The 25,556-nt window shown below is 28.8% G+C and overlaps 2 protein-coding genes across 5 annotated transcripts in view; one reads left to right on the top strand and one right to left on the bottom strand.

The window, feature by feature from the left end:
* The window catches only part of LOC132945868 (cAMP-dependent protein kinase type I regulatory subunit), an 81,282-nt gene that overhangs the window by 830 nt on the left and 54,896 nt on the right, over window positions 1-25,556 (top strand). The window contains exons 1-2 of one of the 3 annotated variants that reach the window (XM_061015663.1): window positions 13,968-14,141; window positions 14,435-14,533. The exons of 1 other annotated variant lie outside the window; for it this stretch is intronic. In XM_061015663.1, coding sequence (XP_060871646.1) covers window positions 14,519-14,533 — 15 coding nt within the window. In that variant the 5' untranslated portion in view covers window positions 13,968-14,141; window positions 14,435-14,518. Of the gene's footprint in view, window positions 1-13,967; window positions 14,534-25,556 lie in introns of those variants that run through there. One more of the 3 variants, XM_061015662.1, reaches the window with a different exon arrangement.
* LOC132945869 (uncharacterized) lies at window positions 938-3,875 on the bottom strand. Of its 2 annotated transcripts, XM_061015666.1 has the most exons (4): window positions 3,609-3,875; window positions 3,386-3,534; window positions 3,055-3,303; window positions 938-2,540 (listed from the first exon to the last, which is right to left on the bottom strand). In XM_061015666.1, the coding sequence occupies exons 2-4, from the start codon at window positions 3,528-3,530 to the stop codon at window positions 2,065-2,067; spliced, it is 870 nt and encodes a 289-aa protein (XP_060871649.1). In that variant the 5' UTR covers window positions 3,531-3,534; window positions 3,609-3,875; the 3' UTR covers window positions 938-2,064. The 2 variants fall into 2 exon arrangements, with proteins under 2 accessions (XP_060871649.1, XP_060871647.1); XM_061015664.1 differs by having other exon boundaries at window positions 3,386-3,874.

Genomic DNA, 25,556 nt, shown 5'->3' with positions numbered 1-25,556 from the left:
ATCACATCTTTAACATGCCCGAATTTTGGCTACTTGAGGGGGCATTTGGTTTTGTAATACACATTTTTAAGATTTTATTTACACACTTACAGTAGTTAATTATGAAGTTATTTATATTTGATTATATAGTACTACTTTGTGGAATATTTCATGTAGAAAACTTAATTTATAATTGTATATTGATAAACCTTCGATGAATACAGTAGTATTTTGAAACTTTCCTAATAAATTATTATTAGTTAATAACTTTATTGTGTTTGTAATATTAATTTACCTATGCATAAATAATATGTACCTAAATACCTAATTAGTTTTAAAGATCAATAAAATACATTTTTTGAGTACGTTTTCCTTAAAACTAAAATAACATTTGAAAACGGTTATAGACAATTGCAATTTGCAATAAAATCAAATTAAATGTATGTACCTACAATCTATCAACAACTGCTCTAGTTTATCAACTTATGGATTTATTCAATGTAACACAAACTAAATTAATGAATTCAAATTATTTATTTATATACTTTTTGTCATCTTTAATATCTAATTAGAAATGTGCATTAATCATATTAAACAGATGTAAGATTTATATTTTACTATTGCTTAGTTATTTTTTTTTTATGAAAACTGATAACATGGTTTTGATTTTACATTTTTATAAAGTGCTCTGAAGTAGAATCTATTCTCCTCATCTATAAATTTATACTACCAGGAAATGTTGACTATATGTCATATTAATATAAAAAAAAACAAATATCAGTTTAATATGGTTCATTTATTTGGTTTGGGGTCTTATAAAATATATTCCATTTAATTATATTAATACTTGTGAAAAAATATATCTTTGAAAAATATGTTTTAAACAAATTTAAATTCACAAAAACATTAAATTTACAATAGCATTGGTCTAGAAAATATAAAATTATTTTGTCAAATATTTTATCAAATATAGTTTCTATGTATTACTATTATAAATTCGTCACAAGTTATTAACACATCTTATAATCTAATTTGGATCTTGAATTATAGTTTACATGTAAAAATAATAGTCGTTTTAGTAAAAATATAGTTAAAAAGTAAAAATGTATATAATATAATATATAAAATGATGTAACCCATTTGACAATTAATAGTTGTTGGGTGTTTGGTATAATTAAGACCACCATAATTAATGTGGATTTGGTATCATCTCCCTTAGAATAATTATAGTACCAATATAAAAAATAAAACAAAAATGGAGTCATACAAATGCATAATTAGGGGTTTATAAAAAAAAAAAAAACTAAAATAAATACTGACAATAATATAAGCATAATCGGACGAAATTAAATCATACAAAATTAATGGAGGCTACTAATCTTAAAATCTAAAAAAGGAATATTAAATTCTTACTTAATTTCTAAATGTACAGAACAAATGTATCATCCTTTATTAATTCAAATTTATAATACATCTGCAAGTAATGTATAACATAATTTAGACACCATAATAAAATATTAAGTTAAACAAAAACTTAATGTAACGCTAGTGTTTTGTCTCCTATTTACTTTGCTTTGTACTATTTAATAAGGTTTATTTTTTGTTAACATTTTAAGACTACAATAAAAATAAAATAAACCAAGAGCCAATCATAATTCTATGTTTCTTATAAGATAAAAATATATATATATCATAATAATAATTATAATAAAACATTAAAATAAACTTAAAACTTAAAATTTTGTATTTATGTTTATATTTTGTTCTTGTACATCGATAATAGATTATAATAATATATAATCATTTAACTTTAAAAAAATATATTATCAGGTCTTAAAACATTACTTATTTTATTAGGTATTATACCAAAATAAGTAATTAAAAACATAGAATAGTTAGACAATATACATATTTTAACAACCCCAGTCAACTGACATAAACTAGTATAATAATATAAAAATTTACATTAAGTATAATCCCCTGAATTCAGAACAACATTGAATTGGACTTGTATTAAAGTAGTACGTGGCAATTGATTTAAACAATACTATAATCCAATCAATTACATTTAAAAATAATTTATACTCATTCAGATGGCTTTTGGTTAATGTACTCTGGTTTCCATAGCTGATTGCAAAAGAAGTTATTTACTAAATTTATATCATTGCTGATAGCAGTCATCAACTGATCAGATACTTTCTTACTATCTTCTTTATTAAATAGTGCCATCAATGGCAAACAACCCTGTGCAAGATCCTTAGCTAAAGATACTTCTATTTGATTTTCTTCTTTTTCCATCATACGTTTCATGTGCTTTTGACGAGCTTTAATTATCAATAATTCTCTAACAGTTTTTAAACGTTTATCTGATAAACCAAACAGATTGAGAAATGCTTTTTGACAAACATCTACACAATTGTAACGACTTAATGACTTTCTTGATGTTTCTGTTGAATCACTTTCTAAAGACTTGTCATTCTCTTCTTTGGAATCCAAAGACGCCACCGAAGATGTTTCATCAAAGTCTGATTCTTCATCTTTGTCAGAGTCGCAATTTATATCTGTAAAATATATTTAGATAGGTACATTACATTGGTTCTTCACATTTTACTAGACAATAGCAATGAGTTATTGGGTTTTATTTTAACATTTGATAAATACAAAAAAAAAATAATAGAAAATGTCAATTATTTGTTATAAATAATTTATTAATACAAGAGCAAGGGGATCAATAAGCACACAAAAAAATAGTTTTATAATCAATCTATGAAGTATTAAATAGGTGGTCTTAAACTTGGTGTTCAATCTATAGATTTTATAGAATTGTCTCATTATGTATTGACTATTGAATAACCAAATAAGCTTATACTTAAAAAATAAATAATAGGTACTATTTTTAAATGTATTTATTTATTCCATAAAGAAATCGGTTCAGTTGATATAAATTTAATGTGTTAGATCTAAGTATCCAAGTTAAACAACCAATTTATTCAATACCTATAAGTTTCCTATTTATTTAAAGACACAAAATTATTCATAAAATATATTTTTTAGAAGAACAGTTGTAAGACTCACTTGACATAAAATCCTCAGATACGAAAGAAGGTATTCTGTACTTGCAATGAATTCTTCTTAATAGTTTACCATTAGCTGTGGTCTCTTTACTAAACAATCGATTGGCAACAGGTCGAGCTTCAATAAACTTCTGTAAAAATTTATTTTGTACATCTTCGCTGTCCATTTCTACAAACATTTTAAACAACTCATCCTTGGATCGCTGCGGTACACGTTCTGAACACTTTTGGGGACACTGGCACAACGTGTCTAAAAATATAAATGTACAATTAATTTACGTTAGAAAATGAACGTTCCGTGGATTAATAGTATGTATTCATCAATCACTTACCCGGTTGCGCTTTGCTCTCTTTTAGTTTTTTTATGACGTTGGTCTGTTCTGGACTCATGTCTGATGACATCTTCCTCTTATCACCAGGTGCCCCTGGGACGATCACGTCGTCTGCAATGTTTTTCGGCTCTATCGGATCCGCCATAGTGCTTTTGTATTTTGTTGTATTTAGGTATATTAAACACTTAGTAATTATTAATTATATTAATATAATTGTTACTACTTCTACTTAAATGTCCTTTTGCACGTAGTCAGTAGGAATGTCGTTTTAATTTCATAAGATCGACGCCCGGTCCTTAGAGGGTTAGTCGCGCAGTGTCTTAAGTGTTCGGTCGGCGGTAATCCGATAAGTCTGAAAACCGGCGGTAGTGGCTATGATAGCTGTAAAAACTAATAAACCATACGAAATCTTTGCGGACGGTGCGAGGAGAAAAAAAACGGATCGACTCCAAACGTGAACATTCGCCAAATCAGTGTTATTGTTTTCGACGGTGGAAAGGTGGGAAGAAACACATGCCTCACCGAGATACATTGCTGCCAACCACGCGCGTAATTCGCCCCAACCTCCCCGCCATTGAGCGTTTCGCGGTGACCCAGTGAGACGCGCCCGGCCGCCGCCACCCTAGCAACAATGCTGCAACGTGAGGACGACAAATAATATTATTATCATTGTACAACGTACGCGATGACTAACCCCCCGCGCTTTTTGTCAAGAGATCAACTAAACCAAAAACAATACTGATATTCACTCGATTCATTTTGTTGTTGTTTCTTCCCCCATTACGCACATGACGACCCAGACCGACGAGTTTTTCACGGTTCAGTAACACCGTTTCAATGTTAAATCGGTATTTTTTCGTCGTAGTCGTCATAAGATACATCGAACGAAGACCTGCACCAATAATAAAATATGTACCTAAATAAATCGTCGTTCACGGGTGCGATGCGACCGTGCACTGCGACCATTTTAGCATTTACTACGATACGCGTTCGTCCAAATAAATAAACGACTGTGTATCCGACCACAAAAAAAACTACCTACCCTTAATGTTATAGTACTTTAACTATACTATATATGGGTCTCGTTGTTTCGATTTTTTCCCCCTGTCGGCATTATATGGTATTGGAATTAGAATAATCATATTTTTAGGTTATTTCATAGTTCATAACATACCTATTATGTATATCGTATACGCATTTGGGTATATTCAATATCGAAGCTGAATCGCCGTGTGCTTACTTGTTTACCAACACGCATGCGCGAGGGTATTAATTTGTTTTTATGATATAAACGTATATATATATATATTTACTATATATTTGAACTTTGATGTAGGTAATGAAATAGTCAAATTATTATGACTATTTAATGTTCGTTATAATAATCAATTGTTTTAACGCTCTATATATATATATATATAAACTTGGCTAGACGTTATATGTAATTTATTTACTAGGTATTGTTTTAATTGAGTTATTAAAGGCATTAGATCAGTAACGTCCAATGAATAGTTCAAAATTCTAATTCGATTTCGATTCTGTAGTATGCCTTAACCATTCGATAGTCTCTGAATTACCTATATTTTAGTTAGACGATTTATTAGAAAACCAAAAATGGAGGATTACTTAATAATTATTTAGTTCTATTATAATGCTTAATAATTAGGGATCGGTCGGATCGATTCTTGATCTAGATTTTTGAGGGTAAAAGGAATCGACATCGTCAAAGAATTCGGAATCTGGTTAAATCAAACAGAAATCGATAAATCTTCGATTATCTTTTTCAATACTAATCGGAATAAGGAGTAAATATCGATTCTGAAAAGAATCAGAATCGATAAAATTACTTTCGATTATCGCCTCCGTGAAAATAATTGGAACCGACAACTATTTTGTTATTGGTAATCAATAATTGTTTTAGAAAAGAGAATCGACGGATACAATATTATTAGGAATCTAATTCATATAATAAGGAAATAATTGCAAAAAATCAAATACCTATCGATAATTGGAAACTGTTCAATTAAAAATACCAATTGATATAAATTACAGTAGGTACCTATATAAAATACCAATCCAGATTATGGATACCGATTCTTTCGATTCTATGCATAAGAAATCGATAAATATTGTAATCGAATCTATACTCCTAGGCCCTAGTTATAATATTATCTTATAATTTGTACTGTATACGATTCAAATATTTAAATATTTTATGTTAGGTACTCCTAATATTGTGTCTATCAAAAAAGTACCAAAATTGTTAACTTATCTGGGTACAAATGTACAATAATATACAGTACAGAAAACTTCAGTTTAGAGCAACCAGAAATAGATAATATGTATAACTGTAGGTTGTACATTATACAATAAATTCAGTGTACATACTGTTTGGAACTGTCGTGATTCTGAATTCTTACAAAATAGGTACATCGTACATATTTTAGTGAATAATACTTGCCTATGTACGTAATTAGATTATGATTATCTATAATCTATGTATTATACATCCTTTTACTGTATTGTATGTACCCACTTACGACAATGTAATAACTAATAAGGGATCGTATTATAATATAATATTATAGCTACAAAGATCAAAGTCAAATTAGTTATTTATTATACAAGTATAGCTTTATAATAATTAATATGTATGTTAAACAAAAACTGTACGTATTAAAATAAGCTATTTGGCGCTTAAGTGTGCAGGTTGTAGCATTAGACAATTATAACTGATTGCTGCAGTATATACTATAGTGTATTCAGATTTCAGAACCTAGTTTAAAAATAGTAAATACGCTACTATATAGCCTTATTATTTTTCTATTTAACTATACCTACGTATTAAAATGTATTGTCTTGAAATGCTTTCGAATTCGATGGAAAACACACTATGCCATATACCTGGCTGAAAAGGAGAATGAATTGTATGTTATTTTAACCATCGATAATAATGCTAATCAGAATATAAGTTAAAATAAATTACAATTAATATTTACTAAAAAATGGCTAAAGGTGTGTTTTCCCTGCAGCGTTAAGACGCAGCGGACAGTGAATAGCCAGACCGCTGCGTCTATAAACGTCTAATAGTTGCGTCCACATTTATATAAAAAACCGACTAACAATTTGGCTTGGCTCTGAAAAAATTGTTTGATAATTTTTATAGATAGGTATTTTTAAATATGTCTTGGAGATAATGTTAGCCTGTTAGATAATGTGTGTTGTTGGAATTAGTGATGGTAGGGTGTAGGGCTTATAATTGTGGAATAAGCCATTACGACAATTTCTCATTCTTATTGCTAAACTTCGGTTTCAATATTAACATAAATAATATTATATTACATAATATTATATTCATTTAAATCTGAAATAATATTGTTTGTACTTATAATTTGTTTCATGTACAGGTTTTTTATTTTACGCATATATAATATGGAGATAACGGGACAAAAAGCGTCCTGTTTGAATTTTTTTGGGACAAGGAGTTATGAATGTATGCAGGCCATCCTTATCTAGAGTCTAAAGACGCTTCAGGAATAACGCACCTAAATACAAATCGTATATTTTGCTTACTTTAATTAATTTAACAATTAACACGAATTAGATTTAGGAAAATGATAGTTATTTTATTATTGTAATACTTTCATGTCCTAACAGTCAGACAATATAATATAATATACTTTATAAAATCGCTCAATATATCCTATAGAATATGTATAGGTAATGGCTTTAAATATTGAATTATTTGAAAAAAGTGCATAAATTCATAAAAATTGCATATTTTTTAAATTTTAATCCACGATCAATTTAAACCTAAATCTTGCTTTGTATAATAAACTCCACTATAAGAAATTATAATATATAATATATAAAAAATAGTGATAGTATAAAATATTCTTGCCCTCTTTCCATTTACATTGTTCATTCAATTAAAAATATTGACGTGAATACTTCATTTTACACACTATTCACTATTATGTCGTACCAATCAGCATTTTTTCAAGTGCCTGTATAATGATTTATATTAATACTTAATACTAGTAATGTTTTTCATAAACCTAGTTTTATTTAATAAAATTGCTGTCGTTATTAATTATCTAGTTTGGACTATTCACTATAACATATATACTATAATTATTTCTGATTATTCCAGGTTCAACATTAGTATTATTTTATCAATATTATATTACGTTAAATATTTTGTTTAGTAACAATATATTAATGAAGTTAGCACTTAGAAACGTATCATGATAATCTTTATCACATATCAAATAAATATTTAAAAGCGAATGTAGGTAATACGAAATAATTACCAAAATGTGATTAATGAATAATTATTGTATTGTATTACCGATAAATTAATATCAATTTAATTAGTTCATAGCCCAATAAATATACCAATCTTAAACATGGTATTTATTATTTAAATTTAAAAAATCAATTTTTGCTAAAATTTTTCGAAATAATTATGAATTATAAATGTGTGAAAAATATATTATATATTATCACTCTGACATTTAAATATACAGTAGTCCAATTTAATTTGATTAAAAGTTTAAATGATCATCCAACAGGAAGATTAAATCTCCGGAGTTTACAAAATTGCTTTTTTAGTTCAGTCTATTGCGGGAAAACTTTATTGGCCTGTAGAATTTTGCACCTATTGAAAGTATATCGTTTCCAAAGCTTATATCATTTCAAACTTCTATCTAAAAGTTTTCTCTCTGTTTTAATTATACGAAGAAGTAATGTTTTGTGGTGTTTGACGAAGGTGTAAATTATGTTTATAATTTTCAAGGTGAAAACTTTTCTATAGATAAATTTAATCATATATGACAAACCTCGTACTAAATCCTATCATCCCTATATTATTATAATGGCCATAAAGAAAGTTATTCGACTTTTTTGCTCTTAATCTTTATTTTCACTCTACAACAGCTATGCAACCTCCATTTTTCTTAAATTGATAAACTGTTCGTTTACTGAAACGAAACGACCAATCTCTATAATATAGGTAAAATTATCGAAATTCTGTAAATTCCTGCTCTATTATAATTTAAATATCCAATGACCAATAACAAAAAAATATTTTGCGTCCACTTTCTTAATTACATCAATTTTGCAGAGCTGACCTTTAAAATAATATAATAAAATATGTCATATACAAAAAACTTAAATCAGTGGAGGTAGTGTATATTACTGAATGCGTCTCTTCTCTATTTATTATATTTTTCGTGCCATTATCTATACCTAAACTAAACTGTACTGTTCGTATAGACTTATTGCATAAAATATAGCATGGAGTTTTTGATATATTTTTTACGATGGAAAAATCAATAACATGGGAGCAGTTAATTTTTTTGATATTGACTCATTAACAATTTTTAAAATTAATAGATGTACAAAGTTTTTTGTTTATTGCGTAATTTTCAATATTAATACTCAGGTTAAATATTTAATAAATATTAATTTATAAATTATAAATATGACGTATACTTATAGTATATTATTTAGTTTTTAGTATTATTATACTATAATATTATATTTTTGTGATAAGTACTATAAATATTATAAATCATATTTATAGTACCTATCACAAATATTATTATATAGCATTATTTTATTATTAATTTATTTCATAGTACCTATCACTTATATTCACTTTATTTAATTTAAAATTAAAAATAGTCTAAGCATATTTTTCAAAATCGATGTATAGTTTATAATACTTATATGTTCTATATACGAGTAACTTCATGTGATTTCGATTATATTCAGTTCCAGGTAAATCAATGTATTTGTAATTTTATGTATAAGTATGAACTCTTTGAACCAATTGAACCATTGAACCATATATATAACGATTTAATGATTAATTATATAGGTATATTTTAAATAGTATTATTTTCAAATAGATTGGATTAATATAAAGATATTCAGAATTTTTTTTCTTATGAATTTAAAACTTAGAGACGCTTATATACGATGTTGAATTTTTATATAATTATATTCATTTAATTTAAATTCCTATGTATTAAACTGACGTAGTAATGTGTTAAACAGAACCTGTCTTGTCGTTAGTTCAAAATGAGGGAAGTGTATATTACTGATAATTTATCAGTATCTTATATTCTTGGACATCTATAGGAGGTTTTGGTGGATCCACGGAACAGTAGTTTGTAACTGATTGATCACTTATTTCGAAAAAAAAATTTTACTTTTCAACCAACAAATATATATTTTAGCTAGAAATAATAATGATAATACAGCTATAATAGTCATCACTCATCACTCGTTAGTTATCTGTTATCAATCAATTAATAATTTTCTTCTTATTCTTTTAATTTAAACAATTAACATTATGTGTGTACAGTGTTATACCAGTAATGAGGATCAAGTATCTTTAAGAGGACGCATGCGTTGTCTCTGTTTTACAAACGCGTAACATAGTAAATTAAGTTCTGAATAATCTATTTAACTCAGGTATGATTAATATAACAGCGAATTGAGAAGTAATAATATTATCTATTGAACCTCGTAGGTTTTTTTTTTAATATTTTATTTTCAAAGCAAGTTAATAGTACTTATTTTAAAATACTCATAACTTGCTTTAAAATTAAAATTAAAAACCTTAGAGGTTCACTAGATAATATTCTAACTTCTAAATTTGATAATAGGTCAATTTGCTCTAATATTAATCATAACAGAGTTAAAAGGATCATTCAGAACGTAAAATTTACCATGCTACGCGTTTGTAAGACGGATACAGTGCATAACTTAATAACTATTGTTGAATGCAGATTAAATTATGAAATAATTTTATTGATAATTCAGCTAATTACTTACTGAATTTAGTATCTAACTTTATCTTTAAATATTTATTTACAAATACTATAAAGTATTAGTCACAAAAAATTTCATTTCATTTCCCATAATTTACTATTGTATCAGTATTATAATATTATATTTATAAGAGTTGTACATCTTATAAGTACCTCTTATAGTATATTATCTTTATCGTTTTATTAAATATTAGTTAAATGTTTTTGGACTTGATGTTATACGTGGTCAATGATCAATCAGTGCTATAATGAAAATACTAGAAATATTGTCAATTTCGTTTGAATAATAGTAAATTGTTAATTGTTATAAAAGTGTCAATTTTAAACCAATGTTTATTTAAAAAATAAATTTGTAAAATTATATAATGACTACAAACGTTCAGAAAAATGTATCTTAATTTAATTCTAAAATTAAGAAATTTAAGTTCGTATGTATTATATGTAGTAAATACATGAAAACGGGGAAAAACTATGACCCAACCTGTATATTCGTGTATAGTATAATATATATGTTACGGTAAATGATATTAAATGGAAATTAACGTTATTCGCCGGTTATTAACGTTATTGACCAAATATATAGGTAATTATCGATATAAACTGGAGAACCACGTTAATTATCAAATACACAGGTAATTAATGTTCTAGACCAGATATGTATGTGAGTCTCAAACACTAGAATTTGAAAAATGATGTACCTAGGTATTTTTAAAAATAGAAAAATGCATTATTATTATTATTTATTTATTTTTACAAGTTGTACTGCCATGACATTTACTGTTACAGAACTTTTAAGCCCTACGACAGGAACGACGTTTATTGTTGCAACCAGTCTTGCAATGGCAACGCTGGCCCGCAATAGAACTATTACTAGCTGCTTCCCTTAGTGTCAACCGTTTACCATCTGCTAATGTTATAATATGTATAGGTACGCCTTATCTGTGCCCGATAAAGTTTTATTGGTTTACCCAATTAGTACCACAATGGCACAATTAGTTTAGCGATCGCGATCATCTTATCATTACTCGTTGGACATTATTTTATAATCAACATTTCCCATATCATACGGTTATTAACGTTATTCACCAAAAAATAACAATAATTTCCACATTTGTTGCTAAATTACGTTAGTAACCGGCGAATAACGTTATTTTCCCATATAACATCATTTACTGTGACATATATACACTGTATACAAACGCCTAATAAGCATTGGCTATTTTAAGCAACGCATTGTATAGTATCCTCAATTATTGCTTTACTAGAAACGGTTTTCACCAACCCATAGGTGTGTAAGTGTGTTCAATTTATAAATTGATTAATTTAGTTTATTGGCTACTGGGTAAAATCAGGACATCATTTATTGGCTATATACCTATGTACAGCTAGAACAAGGTGGATAATTATTGTTTTATTTTACGGTTCCAACAATACTTTGTCGATGTTATAAAAAAATCTACTAAGCACTCATTTTCTCCGTTTTTAAAACTTCATTGGGCTCCTTCATTATAATCTACCTACTAGACGATTTAATTTTGAAAATTCTTCGGTTATATATATGAAAAAAAATAGAACACTGTAATAATAATATTTTGTTTGAAGTTTGTTGTTTCCACTCTATCTTATGATCTGCTCGTCTCCATATATATATATATATATATTATACATAATATTATAAAGGTAGGTACTCGTCGGGTTTTTACTTCAATTCTTTTCTCAAGCAGCGACTATATGCCTCAAATAGTTTCCTCTCCATACATCTACCCTACGGCTGTGATGTGTATATAATATATAATATTAAATATACATACATTCATATGGTGTGTCTAGAAAGATCAGCAACCCTCAATTAACCGCGGCATCACATTACATGATGTTATTAGGTATCGTGATGCGTCATGCTATAGCATTGTACAATTAATTATAATATGTATACACTGTACGCCGTCAAATCTTATCAATTATCTATACTTTTCTATCTCTGACGTATGCTATGGCGTAATAACGATCTGTAGTCCTTACTACTAATTTAGAATTTCCAAGCAGTTTCTTGAAATGCCGTCATGGTAAAATTGCTCCGGATCTAAGACTATTTAGAAACTTGGTGGTTCTAAAATTATAAAACATTCATATTCGTGTTTCAAAATGTACAGACGATTCGGGTCGTTGCAGTTCAGGGTAGTATGCATTAGTAATTCTCTCATCCAATTGTGCCACTGCCCGTCATCGCCCGGTCGCCGTTGCATCGCATATTTATTATTTTAGTCGGTGTATACAGCATACTGGATTTTATATAACAATTTTATAACGCTTGTGCGCACAGAACAATTACAGACAAACAATTTATAATACTTTATTCCATTAATTGCCGCAATAACAACGTGCACCGCTTGGTGACACCTAAAGTTTTAAGCGACGAACTTTGAATCTTCCATCGCAGACACCCCGTCAAATTGTTCAAGTGCGCGCACTATAAACAGGGACGGGACGGGACAGTTGCACGCGATGCTCTGCGAAACGCATCGGCACGTAGGTATCCATACCGCTTATTTAGTAGGTATTGCAAATTATATTATGCTGTTTCTTATATTATACTATTCAAGTTTCCCTTTCAGACTAGGTTTGAGACCGCGGTATGTATACCTAGGTATAATATAATTGGACCGTGGTATCATAATATGCTGCAGCGTGCGTGTCTAAATGCAAAGCTCGCCCGCCCCCGCGCTATACTTACGCATATATACGTGCGTAAACGTTTTGTACATGTTTATACGAATTATAATAATATTATGTATATAATTGTTATTGCTATATAATATAGTGTGATTCACCAAGCATGCTCACTCCTATTTTTTCCTTTTATTAGATATGAAATTAGATCTAGTTTTTATTATACTTAGGACATTTTTACAAACTATAAATATTGATAGATAGACTATAATTTAAAATCACCCTAGCCCTCCATATCTTTTAAACCCATTACCACGGACCTTTTGTCCTTAGAACATAAAGTTAAATAATTCAAAAACTACTCGTACAAATTTTGATTTTGATACGTAAAAAATTTCAGAAAATCTATCTACTGTATGTAATATTTTATAGTTAAATAGGAATGTTCTCATTTGAAAAACAGAAGTTTGTATCTCCACAGGACATAACTACATTATTGATGAGAAAAAAAGGGGGGTGAGCATGCTTGGTGAATCACCCTGTATAAGCACCAATTTCGGTAATAATGATTCCGGTAACGTCTCGTTTGGACGAGATAATATAATAATAACAATAATACGCGTATATATACCTACCTTTACCTGCCGCCACCGCGGGTTCGCGATGAATTTTACTATAAATTTATTTGGTACACGGACGGCTATAATACAGAGATCGCGGGTTTCCCCGCGGGCGTTTATGACGCGCGTGATACGGCAGTTGTCCGCCTGGCGGCGTGGCGGCGGCACAACTTTCGCGTTCGCAGCGCCAAAGGGGGCGTCGTCGTAATATATAAAGTTCCCCCACCGCCGCAGCCGCTTGCCCCTACCAATACTGCGTACTATACCTATATACATACGTATACGCGTACTTATATATTTATTATATACATATATGATAAATGTGTGCGTATATATTATATACATATTATATATTAAATGTGTATATATATATACATATATATATATACCCTGCCGGGCATCCGAGGACTTCCCGCACCACCGCCACCGCTTTTACGCTCTCCTCGCGGCGGCGTTACCGTCGTCGTCGTTCGTACCGTTTGGCCGCCCGCACGGTCGCCTAGAGTATAGATACGCTGCCGCCGCCGCCGCCGACGCCGGTGTCTCGTGTCGTGTGCCGCGTTTACACGCCGTCCCATCGTCGTATGTTGTATACGCCGCGATATAGTAACGACATAGTATATGGTAATAACATTGTAAAAAGCACGACGGTTGTAGTACGTTACGGGTTTTTTTTTTTTCATTCGTCTTGTTCAATAATCAATTTCAAACGTTTTTCTCGCCATTCTAGTTAAATAGAAACAAAAAAAAAAAAAACGTTTAAAAAAAATTTAAATACGGACAACTGCGACAACACGTTACGCGATATCGCGTCGTTTGATTGATAAAACAAAACGATAAAAAAAAAAAAGAAAATCGTCACGTCGTAATATATTTTTGGATTTTTCAAACCATAATTCATACCTATATCATATTAGGTATATACTGCGAGGAAAAAAAATCAAAAATATACCGTCTGATTCGTCGTTTTATGACATCGTTGCGAATTCCCACGTAAAACCATGTCGGCCACCAAGGTATACTATTTGAACGATTTTTTTCTACTTTATAGTTATTATTAAGGTTAGGTACACGAATAGTCGTGTACATAATATTATGTGTATAATAATAATATACAGTTTAAAATCTGTATAGTTTAAAACATGATCGCATCGAGTTATCGGGCGTGCGCAATTTGTGCACAGCATCGTGGTTATAGTTCGTAAAACACATATTATGCATTGTTGGTATATATAGTAATTTCATGATTGAACCGGGTAAAAGATGAGAAAAAAAAACAATTGTTTTAATTGTTAATCTTGTGGACTTTACGAGAAACGAGGGTAGAACATAATATATTACGACACTAGAAAGGGAGAAAAGATGAAAACCTATTGGCACATTCACAAAACAAGTGAAATTCGGGTTTTCATTAAGTTTATCCTAGTTTTGAATAAAACATGAACTTCGGGAAAGGTTTGTTTTTGTATATTATAATACACTACATTTGTATGCGTGATAAATAATTCGATTTGTATATAGATACGAGCGCATGTGTGTGTATAAATACGAGCAGTAGATGCGTGTGTGCCAAAGATATTGTACAATCGCGTGGTGGGAAAAAAAACTGGTTTAAACCTATATGCGATTTATGGTCGTTAAGTTTATAGGTATATATGGTAGGTCTAAGTATACTTATGCTACTATCTAGGTACTATTTAGATCTAGGTATAGAAAGCAATCCGATGACATTACAAAATAAATAACAATTATTTCAAACGATCAATTCGTAAAACCTAATAAATATAATGTGGTTTTGTTTGAACAGATTAGTTTTGTCAAGTTAATGTCCTTTGAATTTAACTGTTCGTTGACGGTTATGAATAATGATTATTTAATTTAATAAAAAAAAAGTATATTTTTGAAATAGGTTATTTGGATGTGTAATTATTGGATACTTGGATATGTACATTGTACATTGTACAACATTATACTGAAATGCATTAATTTGATTTTAAAACATTCGTGTTCTTCTACATCACATACATAATATTGAAAAATATCTTTATATAATACTATGATGAACATTGTACTACGGAATAAATGATTTTTTTACATTATTTATTAAATTAAGAAATTTATATTTCAACATTATAATATATAAATACGTATCTTTATGAAATCTCATATCGTTTTGTAAGATGAGACACTTATATTTTTCGTAATAAATGAAACAAGGCGTTTTCTTTTTTTTATTTGATATCTAATACACACATTTTATTATTAGTAAAGTCAATTATATTTTAATCATCAAATTTCAGTTATATTCAAAACATATAGGTACTATCTTAATAATAAATACAATAGTTAAAAATGTAAACAAAAATGGTATATTTAAATTTTAAACATTAAAATATCTTCTTAACTTCCAAATATTATACACTACCAATTACATTTTTTCTAATTTTATTATATTATTATTTATTTATTTATTGTATAGTAGATAAAATAGCGATATGAAGTTTGATCTATTTTTATTTTCAGTATATTTAGTTGCAATAATACATTAGTGACACATCAGTAAACATTTCCACTGTATACAAATACATTGTGTTATATCATATCAACGTAATACTAATAAACGTGTGTTATCATTTGAAATTGTATATTAAATAAAAAAAAATAATCGAATTTTCACGTTACCTATAAAAATAAATAAATATAGTTTATAATGTATTATTTTCTATAAACTTATTTTGATTTTTTAATAATAGTACTTAGGTAGGTATTCCTAAGTTTACTATATTTATTAAAATCAATCTAGTGACATTTTAATTTTGTGTCGTTAGTTTAATTAAAGTTTATATTTATACACAATATATTATATATATTAATCCAATTTAATTTAAAAAAAGGATATTAAGTACATGAAAGATATTATTAGGTATATATTTAAGTGTTTTTTTTTGTCAAAGGTATTTATTTTGACATGTAACTTTTTATTTAATAATAATATTAAGCCTTTGGTGTATTATTAAGCTTTAAAGTATTTCCGTTGAGATAAATTGTACTCATGAATCTTATTTGAACTTTTTTTTTCAACCTATAATCGGCAAGTTTGTTTCGTAAATAAATGTTTAATGTTTTGAAAAGTCTGTACCACTGAACTTCATAAATTATTTAAAAATATATGTTTATATTTATCTTCTTCATATATGTATACGCTACGTCGCTACAAGTATGGTCGAATGGTTTTCATTTCCAATCCGGAGGATTTGAAGGGAACGAAAGGAATTCTGATGTCCAATTTGTCTGTCTACATGTTTTACGTCGTATACTGTTATGTGGTCGAATTTTGGTACGTTTGCTTTAATAAATCGACATTTTTCTTTCTCAATTCATACCAAAATGGTTTGAACATGAACTTTTCTATGATTTAAAAACTGATATGTAAATATATATTTATATACATATAGGTTGAACAATATCTCATCGGATGTCAATGTTATGAATACATTATTTTTAACCTAGAGTAGTACCTGATACTTTTAATTGTTATACTCACTATTGGTACTCATAATACCTATATAGTTTTGTATTATTACTATTTATTTTATTTTTTATAAATTTAGTTGGCTATTGGAATTTCTTAATATTATTGTGATACTTTTAACGTCTGATCTTATACTTTCATTACTAATCTTCGATTTATAGTTACGATAATAGGTACCCATTAATATGTTTTCTTATGCAAATAGATCACTTTTTATAAAAACTATTTTAATATTTTAAAAAATAGTACAAATAATTCACACGTGTGAAGTTATTAATTTTATCAACCGTAAAAAGGGAACATAATATTTCTATTTCCTAAAGTTTGGTCCAGACGTGGAATTACGCGAATGCGTGTTAAACGAGACGTTTCCGCGCTGTGGTCTCCGCTCGGGCCGTAAAGGTTTCGATATAGGTACATTTTCACTACACAACATTGTTACACCGCGGCGCACAGACAATGTTTCCCAGAGATTTCACGTTCAACCATTTTTTAGATTTTTACTACCAATTAAAGGAAAACGGCTGCGAAAGGAACGGGTTACACGAGACGAAGAATATTTCGATTAACGCGAAAAACATATGGATTGTCCGAGACGGCATATGAACGCGACGGTTCTTATCGGTCGTATCTCAGTCAATCTATAGCCGTACAAAATGAGACGCGATGAAAAACTGCGTGTTCGTACATTTGTGCGATCGGATAGTCAGGTATTTTTACGAAGCCTGCGATCGTAAAACCCCAAAATGGATATGGAAACCGTAAGTTTACGAGGAATCGTTTTCAAGGGACCACAGCACGGCTCGTAGTTTGGAAAAGGTTGATTCTCTACAAAATTCAATTTACCCAAAGACTGTCCGGGATTCCGAGATTCGGAAAAGAACTGGTGGTCGCTTGTGCCGTCCACGCACCGGCGTATGGTTTGCCGAACGTAGATCCCTATCGTTTTCCGTGTTTCCCGTTTTCCACCCCAGAATAAAACACTTGCTGTACAACATAGCGTAAATTCGCGTTTTTATACATAGACGATTAAGTTTTAACTTGCCATTGTATGTATTATTCACGTTTCTATAAGATATAAAAATGCATACGTTTAAAGGTTATAAATTATAATACACAGTAAGTTAGGTTCCTGGGTGTACCTACCTATAAAGCATATACCTATAATTTAATTGTATAAATATTAATCATTTATTTGTAAGAACATATTATAACATTATGTGAAAAAAATGGGTTTTAATCCCACAAAGAAAAACCTATAATGATTTTAAAACTAGTAGGCGCCTATTCAAGTTTATGAATGAAACCGACTTTGTTTAAAACACCATAATATTCAACTTTTTATTTTTCGTTTTTATTAAATCGAAAAATGTTTATATATTATATTTTTTATCTCATTGAAATAGTTAAAAAAAAATATAATATTTCAAAATATTTTGAGACGTTCCCATATTGGTTTCCCATATTGGTAATAAGTTTTAACTTTTTAGCGGTAAAAAACCACGTCCTATCATTATATTCGTACATATATTACATGCGCCGTCGGCGACGATCCTTTAGAAAATTGGGTGGGATAGGGAAGAAAGATGTGTAATAGGGAAGCTAACATATAAATAATTATTAATTTGAATAGTGTAAGTATGTCGAAATATCTAATACACGAGTAATATACAAATAATAGTTCAAATTAAATAGGAAAATAAAAAGTTATAAACAATACTGATAATATTAATAATTATGTGTCATTTTAACAATCCCAGTTTAGTAATTACTTATGTTAACAACCCTAAAACACGTGTAACTCTTTTTTATCATGCATTTAATTTAAATTGGAAATGGTAAAAATAATTTTAAATACCTTTTCGGCTCTTACCAATACCTACTATTAAATAGTATTAATACTTATTGTATATTTCTTTAATGTCATATGTATATTTGAGTGCGTTGAAAATATTTTTTTTATTATTTCACAAAACAAAGAGTTTTGTATTGACTGTTTTGATTAAACTGTTTCATCTAAAAACAGCCGAATTCTAAAAATATATGGTTAATTTGTTTGTTACAATATGATATCGATAAACAAAATAATGTCACGGCGTCGCTGTGCATTAAAAAAAAAATTATGAACTCATTTAACATTGTATTATAATTAGATAGTTATAGACCGTTATTATAAGAAACATTTAGTTCAATTAGTACGAAACATCCTACCTAATCTAAACTTTCATAATAGTGAAACATAAACAATATACGGGTAATGGTGTTCGTAAATCCAACGTCATTTTCTAATACGACCCCAGTCGAAGAAGCTATTGCAATTTAAAAGCTGTCACTCAAAAACAGTATTACACGTTCTCTATATTGGTTTCGTATTTTATACTTATTCAAAATCAACTATTAAATTTCAACATCACACCTTCAAAACGTGTTATGCCATGATTACCACAATTTGTGGATATACGTTGTAATATATTTAATATATTAACAATGTTTGTTGTGTTTTTTTTCTCAATATTATTGATTTTTGACATTTTAGCCCGAACAACGCACGTTTATGTTGTGGTTGTATTCCCGACTTCTGGAAGGCGTGTGTTAGCCTTATTACATTAAACGCGTTAATCGATTGAAACAAATAAAACTAGACAATTTGATTGGTATCAAATTAAGTATTGTGTTGCTTTATGTATAGCTGGAATAGAACAATAACATTCTATTAGATTCTATATTATTTGTTCAAAATTTTTTTGATCAAGATTTTTTTTTAATTCTGTTCGAAATAAATTAAAATTTTTAATGTTAGATGTTATTATTTATCTAAATTATATTTTTTCTTCTGCAAGCATTTTAATACAATTTATCATTATATTTATTCGGACTAAAAATTAATTAAAATAGGTACAATTGTTTGTAATATAAGATGTGTTGTATACTGTGTAATATTACTATTAGGTATATTATTTTTCTTGTATATTTTCTGTCTTTTATTATTGTGTCCTAAATGTAATATTTATTCAAGTATCGTCGATTTGAAGAACACTAGTGTCATTAAATAACTACGACGAATAAACAATATTGAAAGCAAAATAATTCTCTGCGTTATGTTGTTATACGGTGAGAAATTAAAATATAATCCTGGTTTTTTTTTATTAATTATTGTGTTTAGGTTTTCTAGCATATACTTAATATATACATTTCAATATTCTTATTGTGCTAATATGTATATAGACATATTGGACATAATAAATATCTATACCTATTACCAAGGTATATAATATTATGTATTTATTATCAATTACAATTAAAGGTTTTTTTTAATTGAAATATTAAATATTTCACGTAAAACTCAACAAGTATTAACACAATATAATATATCAAACGTATAATATGTCAAATAACTGTCAGGTCTTTCAATGGTGGTTTATAGTATGTATGTACATGTTCAAATGTTTCCTCGGATCACAATCAAAAACATTTATCTGCAATTAATTATTGTCGATATAGAATTTTTCAATTTAAACAATGCGCGTCTTATTGTTAAGACTTTTTAAAATCTAATCGTGTCGTCTCTTGGTCAAATGTACTATTATACTTGACACCTAAAGTGTGCGTAGCTAGTTGATACAACAATAGCAATCAATATCAAATATGGCAAGTGGTTACAAACAGTAGTATGCCTATGTACATTGTACAATGTACATCATATATCAAAATTATGATTTAATTATTATTATAGGTAATTATTGTAATTATCATAATAATTACTTCCTTGACGTTCAAAACGTTTCAAAATAAATTTAGCCATGTTTTGGTTAATCCTTATTTTAAAAGCGCTACTGAAATGTGTTTTAAATTCATAAAAAATATATTGGGGTGTGATCTGTGTGGAATTTGTTTCATTCCGCTCGGTTGGATATAGTTACATATTATATTGTGTTAAGAAAGAAAGCCACCGCTGACGAATTATTTCTACGCCTTTGAATCGAAATCTGTGTTGTAAGTCTTTCATCAATCCTGAAGAGTTCGCACCAATATCACAGTGATCCCGCAGCTATAGAATATTTTCCACTCGTTGTCATCGGAATGACACTGTGCCGCAATAGGTATGGTATTGTGCAACGACTTTTTTTTTATGTTATAATTTTTTTGGCGACGTTATTTTGTACACTCTTCATGTTTTACCGAATATCCTAACGGTTGCCGGAATGTCGCCCACGCAAGCTTACTATTTTATAAATTCTGTAACGTGGTATAAAAGCGGCCAAGTCCTCGGCCTCGTTTGTGCAGCATCCATGCCTATGCAGTGAGCTCTTTTTCAGTACAACACTCGTCATAATTATAATAATGCGAAATTATCGTGTAAATTAATCGAATATTTTATAATATTATATTGTATTATAGTATATGTATATATATGTGATAGCCGTATTTACGTGTCGGGCGTCTGTGGGCACCAACCGACAAATTTAAATTGATTCAAAACTAATTTTCAGAATTTTTTAAGAGAAAAAAATGATTTTATACACGAAATACTTTCTAAAAATATTAATCTTGGCCAGATCAGTACAATTGCCCCAAACGTGCCTATAATGAATACAAATATTATACAGAGTGTAATAGAATTAGTTGACTATTGTAATTAACTAATTATATAATAATTTTGTTTTTATCAATATATTAGAACTTTTTTAGGAATACTCATATTGCTTATAATATTATATCTATTAAAAAAATGTTTTCTAACGTTTAAGAATATACGTTATTACGTAATGTAGTTAGGTTGTTAGTTACATTTTTCAGGTATTTCCGTTAAACTCTGTATAGTGTATACAATAATATAATATATATTTTTACACCAATAGTGTCTAAGTGTAGCGTACACAGTTAACAAGCTATAGGGTGGAGTGGTATTCCGTCGCCAGTATCGTCACCGCCGCCGCACAGTCGAGATTTTTCACGTGTTCAGAGGTTCGGAAAATCTACATAAGTAGGGTAATTTTTTTCCCGAGTACAATAAAACGCATAAATCCTATTCTTGCGTAGGTGAGAAAAATGACGCACACATTCGTATATTATATTTGAATGCCAGTTCGAACAACGTGCTGTTGTAAATGCCGTGGGTGGAGGGGTATCGTAAATCAAAGATTTAGCTGCTCGTGTTTGCACGTGAAATTCCCTCTTCGCACCCGCGCACCGGCCAGGTTGTGCGAGTTGCGTAATTATATATATATTTTGTCGAACGTACACACCAGTTACAACGCACACAACATTCATAGTTTACCTACACATATTTAACCTACTAAAATAGATAGGTACCTCCGATTGGTTAAATAAGCCGCAATATTTCAATGCGATAACATGATAATTATTAAAAAAAAAAATTATCATTACACGATGACAAGAGGCGCATGAACCAAATACGTCACTTTTCCATTAGCGCCCTCCATTTAGGTCATAGGCAAAATGTAACGTCTACTATTGCTGCTCATGGTTTTTATTTCTGTATCGAATTTCCGTGTCAATCAAATAGACATTATGATAGATTAAAATGTTTTATTAATCATGATGATATTTTATATGGGTAAATTATTTCTAACAGCAATATTACTTAAGATAACATCGACACTATTGGAACTCAATATAGTTTTTACGCACCAATGATATATTTAGCAATGGCCATTTTAGTAATTGATTTGTACAATACTTCCTTTTAATAATATTAAAAAATAACATAAAAAAAAAACAAATTTTTCCTTATTATAGATATAATATGATACACATCTAACAGACATAATATATATTATGACATACTTATTATTATTATTTTATTTTGAATTGAACTTTAGTTTCGTTGACGGGGTGGGGGAGGGGGCATTAGCTTTATACATTATATTTTACTAGTTTTTGGTAACGATTTGATTACATAATATAGGGGGGACTTAATGACTTATACCTACATAACTATTTGTTTGTCATGTGGTGTCTCTTAAATGTATTTCTTATTATTATTTTGATAATTTAATTAACAACAATTAAAACGTTAGCCTATTACCCATATCATTACACATTGTTGGATTTAACATAATTTTGTTCATACAAAATATTTACTAAAATGTAATTCGTTATATTTGTCTTCCATTGAAACATAGTTAAAATAAAAAATGTTCTAAATGTACTTACCCGAGAAATTGCTTATAAGTAAACAAAACGAGATATAAAAAAATCCTTTTGTGAGCGTGAAATTCTACTAACTGGGTACTTACCTACTATACTATAGCCGTGGTTAGGGTTAAAAATGAAATTGACCCTTTGGACGGATCCATTTTTTAACGGCAATGGATGTATGCCATATCTAACATTTTAAACCATAAACGCGACCATACGCTTATTTTTTTGACATGACCTCTTAAATTTCAAAATAACCCTCGAAATTATCGTTTTAATAATCCAGTGAAAACTGGAGAAAAACATTTAGACATTCCATTATGTGCATTTAATGCTGCGTTTACTGTCACTTTTTTAACCCAAATTAATAAAAAAAAATCACCAACGTGTGTTTAATATTATCTAAGAATGTTTGAATAAAATATTATTTACTTCCGTCTAGTACCAATACGAATTCATTTTGTTTCATGGTATATTAAATATATAATTTACATACATTTTGATTTACTATGAACGTACGTGGTATTACCTATACCAAGGGTTCTCAAACTTTCTTTTTTGCGTTATTATGTTTATTATGGTTCAGTCACGTAGGTACCACAAGTGATTAAAAAAATATATATTTCAATATATTGATATCAAAACTATAAAACTGTAATAAATTACGATACCTAATAGTTTTTGAAGTAGGTATCTGTGTTTTTATTTATCAAAATAATTACAAAATTATAATAAGAAAGATGCAGTTGCGAGTTTAGATTATCGAAGAAATTTAAGGTTCAGTTGTACTTTATGTTTGTAGCAAGTTGTAGTAGTTGTAATTTGTAGTCGTAGAGGAGTCACTTCGAGGAGTGTATCAAAAACTCAAAAATTGCTTAGTTTCGTATTTTCGGCGATTCGGGATAACAGTGTTGTAATTGCGTACGAAAATAGTATCAACAAAAATAATTTACACAAAATATATAATAAAATCATTTCCATCACAAAAAATAATAAATAAAAACTAATTAATTTGTCTTATATCATGTGGCCCTTCTGTGTAACACTATATGGCATTTTGCGTAGATACCACAGTTTGAGAACCTCTAGCCTATCTGAATATTAAATATGTACTAAATACTGTTTACCATTAACTTAATTTGGCCATAAATTAAAAAATATTTTATAGGTTATTAAAATTTTTTTTTAAAACAAATGTTTGATGTAAAGAATTTTTATGTGTGTATATTTATAAAATATAAGTGTTGTTATCATAATCGGATATCATTAATATTAGCAATGGACATTTATAATATAGTTTTCCGGGGCTACGCCAAACTAATAGTTGACATGTTACTACAATGGCTTTTTTATGTTGTGTGTGCCCTTATATAGCCTATGCATCAAGTGTTTATATAATACCTTCTGTGTCATAATACCAGAATATACTTAATTAGTGGCTTGATGTATTAATTTAATTCACTCAAACACAGTATTTGATGATCCTTTGCAGAAATTTAATTCACATTACATCCATATTCGATTTCCACCCCGATTTACATACTAATGTACCATACATTAAATATCCAAACAATTCCGGTGATACTAAAAACTAGAAATCAAAAATTCAAAACAAAAAAAACCGCTGCTTCAACCCTGGGTGCCACAAGACATACTATTTTCGGATGACACTGATAATTTGTACGACAACATGAAGTACTTGCACACAAACTTAATTTACTGATTGCACGATACAAGTTTTCTGTGAGGGTAAAATTTATAATTACCTAATAATTGTTTATTTTAATATTAGTTTAAATTTTATAATAATATTTATTAGATGTATGTATATGTACTCGTAAATCGTATTTATGTTTGAATATAAATTAGATATATATTCTTAAACATTATTGTTCTAAAACAAAACATTTTGTCTACTATATAGTAATAAACAAATTTTTATTTAAATAGTAGACGAATAATAATTTGACATCACCTAAAATTAATAAAAAAAAATTGGAAATATAAGTAACCATTTGTTTGAATATTGGTGATGCATTGATGTATTTTGTGGTACCTAGTGGATAACATGGGAATGACTTTTTATCAAGTTTTTATATTTTCAACTAAATAGGTTTAGTAATCATTTGTATAGGTAGGTGGGTCCACAGAAATATCCCTACAACACAATATATTATTTTGAGTATAGGTGTTAACTAGTATACGTATAATATTTTGCACATTTTAAATTAAATAAAAGAATACAGAACATCTGAGTCTCAATATAACCACAATTATTTTTTAATCAACCGAATAATTTGAGATGTATAATAAGCCAATTTATGAGACGAACTAATAATACTAAT

This window comes from Metopolophium dirhodum, chromosome 5, assembly GCF_019925205.1.
Source record: "Metopolophium dirhodum isolate CAU chromosome 5, ASM1992520v1, whole genome shotgun sequence".
Taxonomy (NCBI): domain Eukaryota; kingdom Metazoa; phylum Arthropoda; class Insecta; order Hemiptera; family Aphididae; genus Metopolophium; species Metopolophium dirhodum.
The sequence above is the reverse complement of the archived record's forward strand: the minus strand, read 5'-3'. Positions and strand labels throughout refer to the sequence as shown.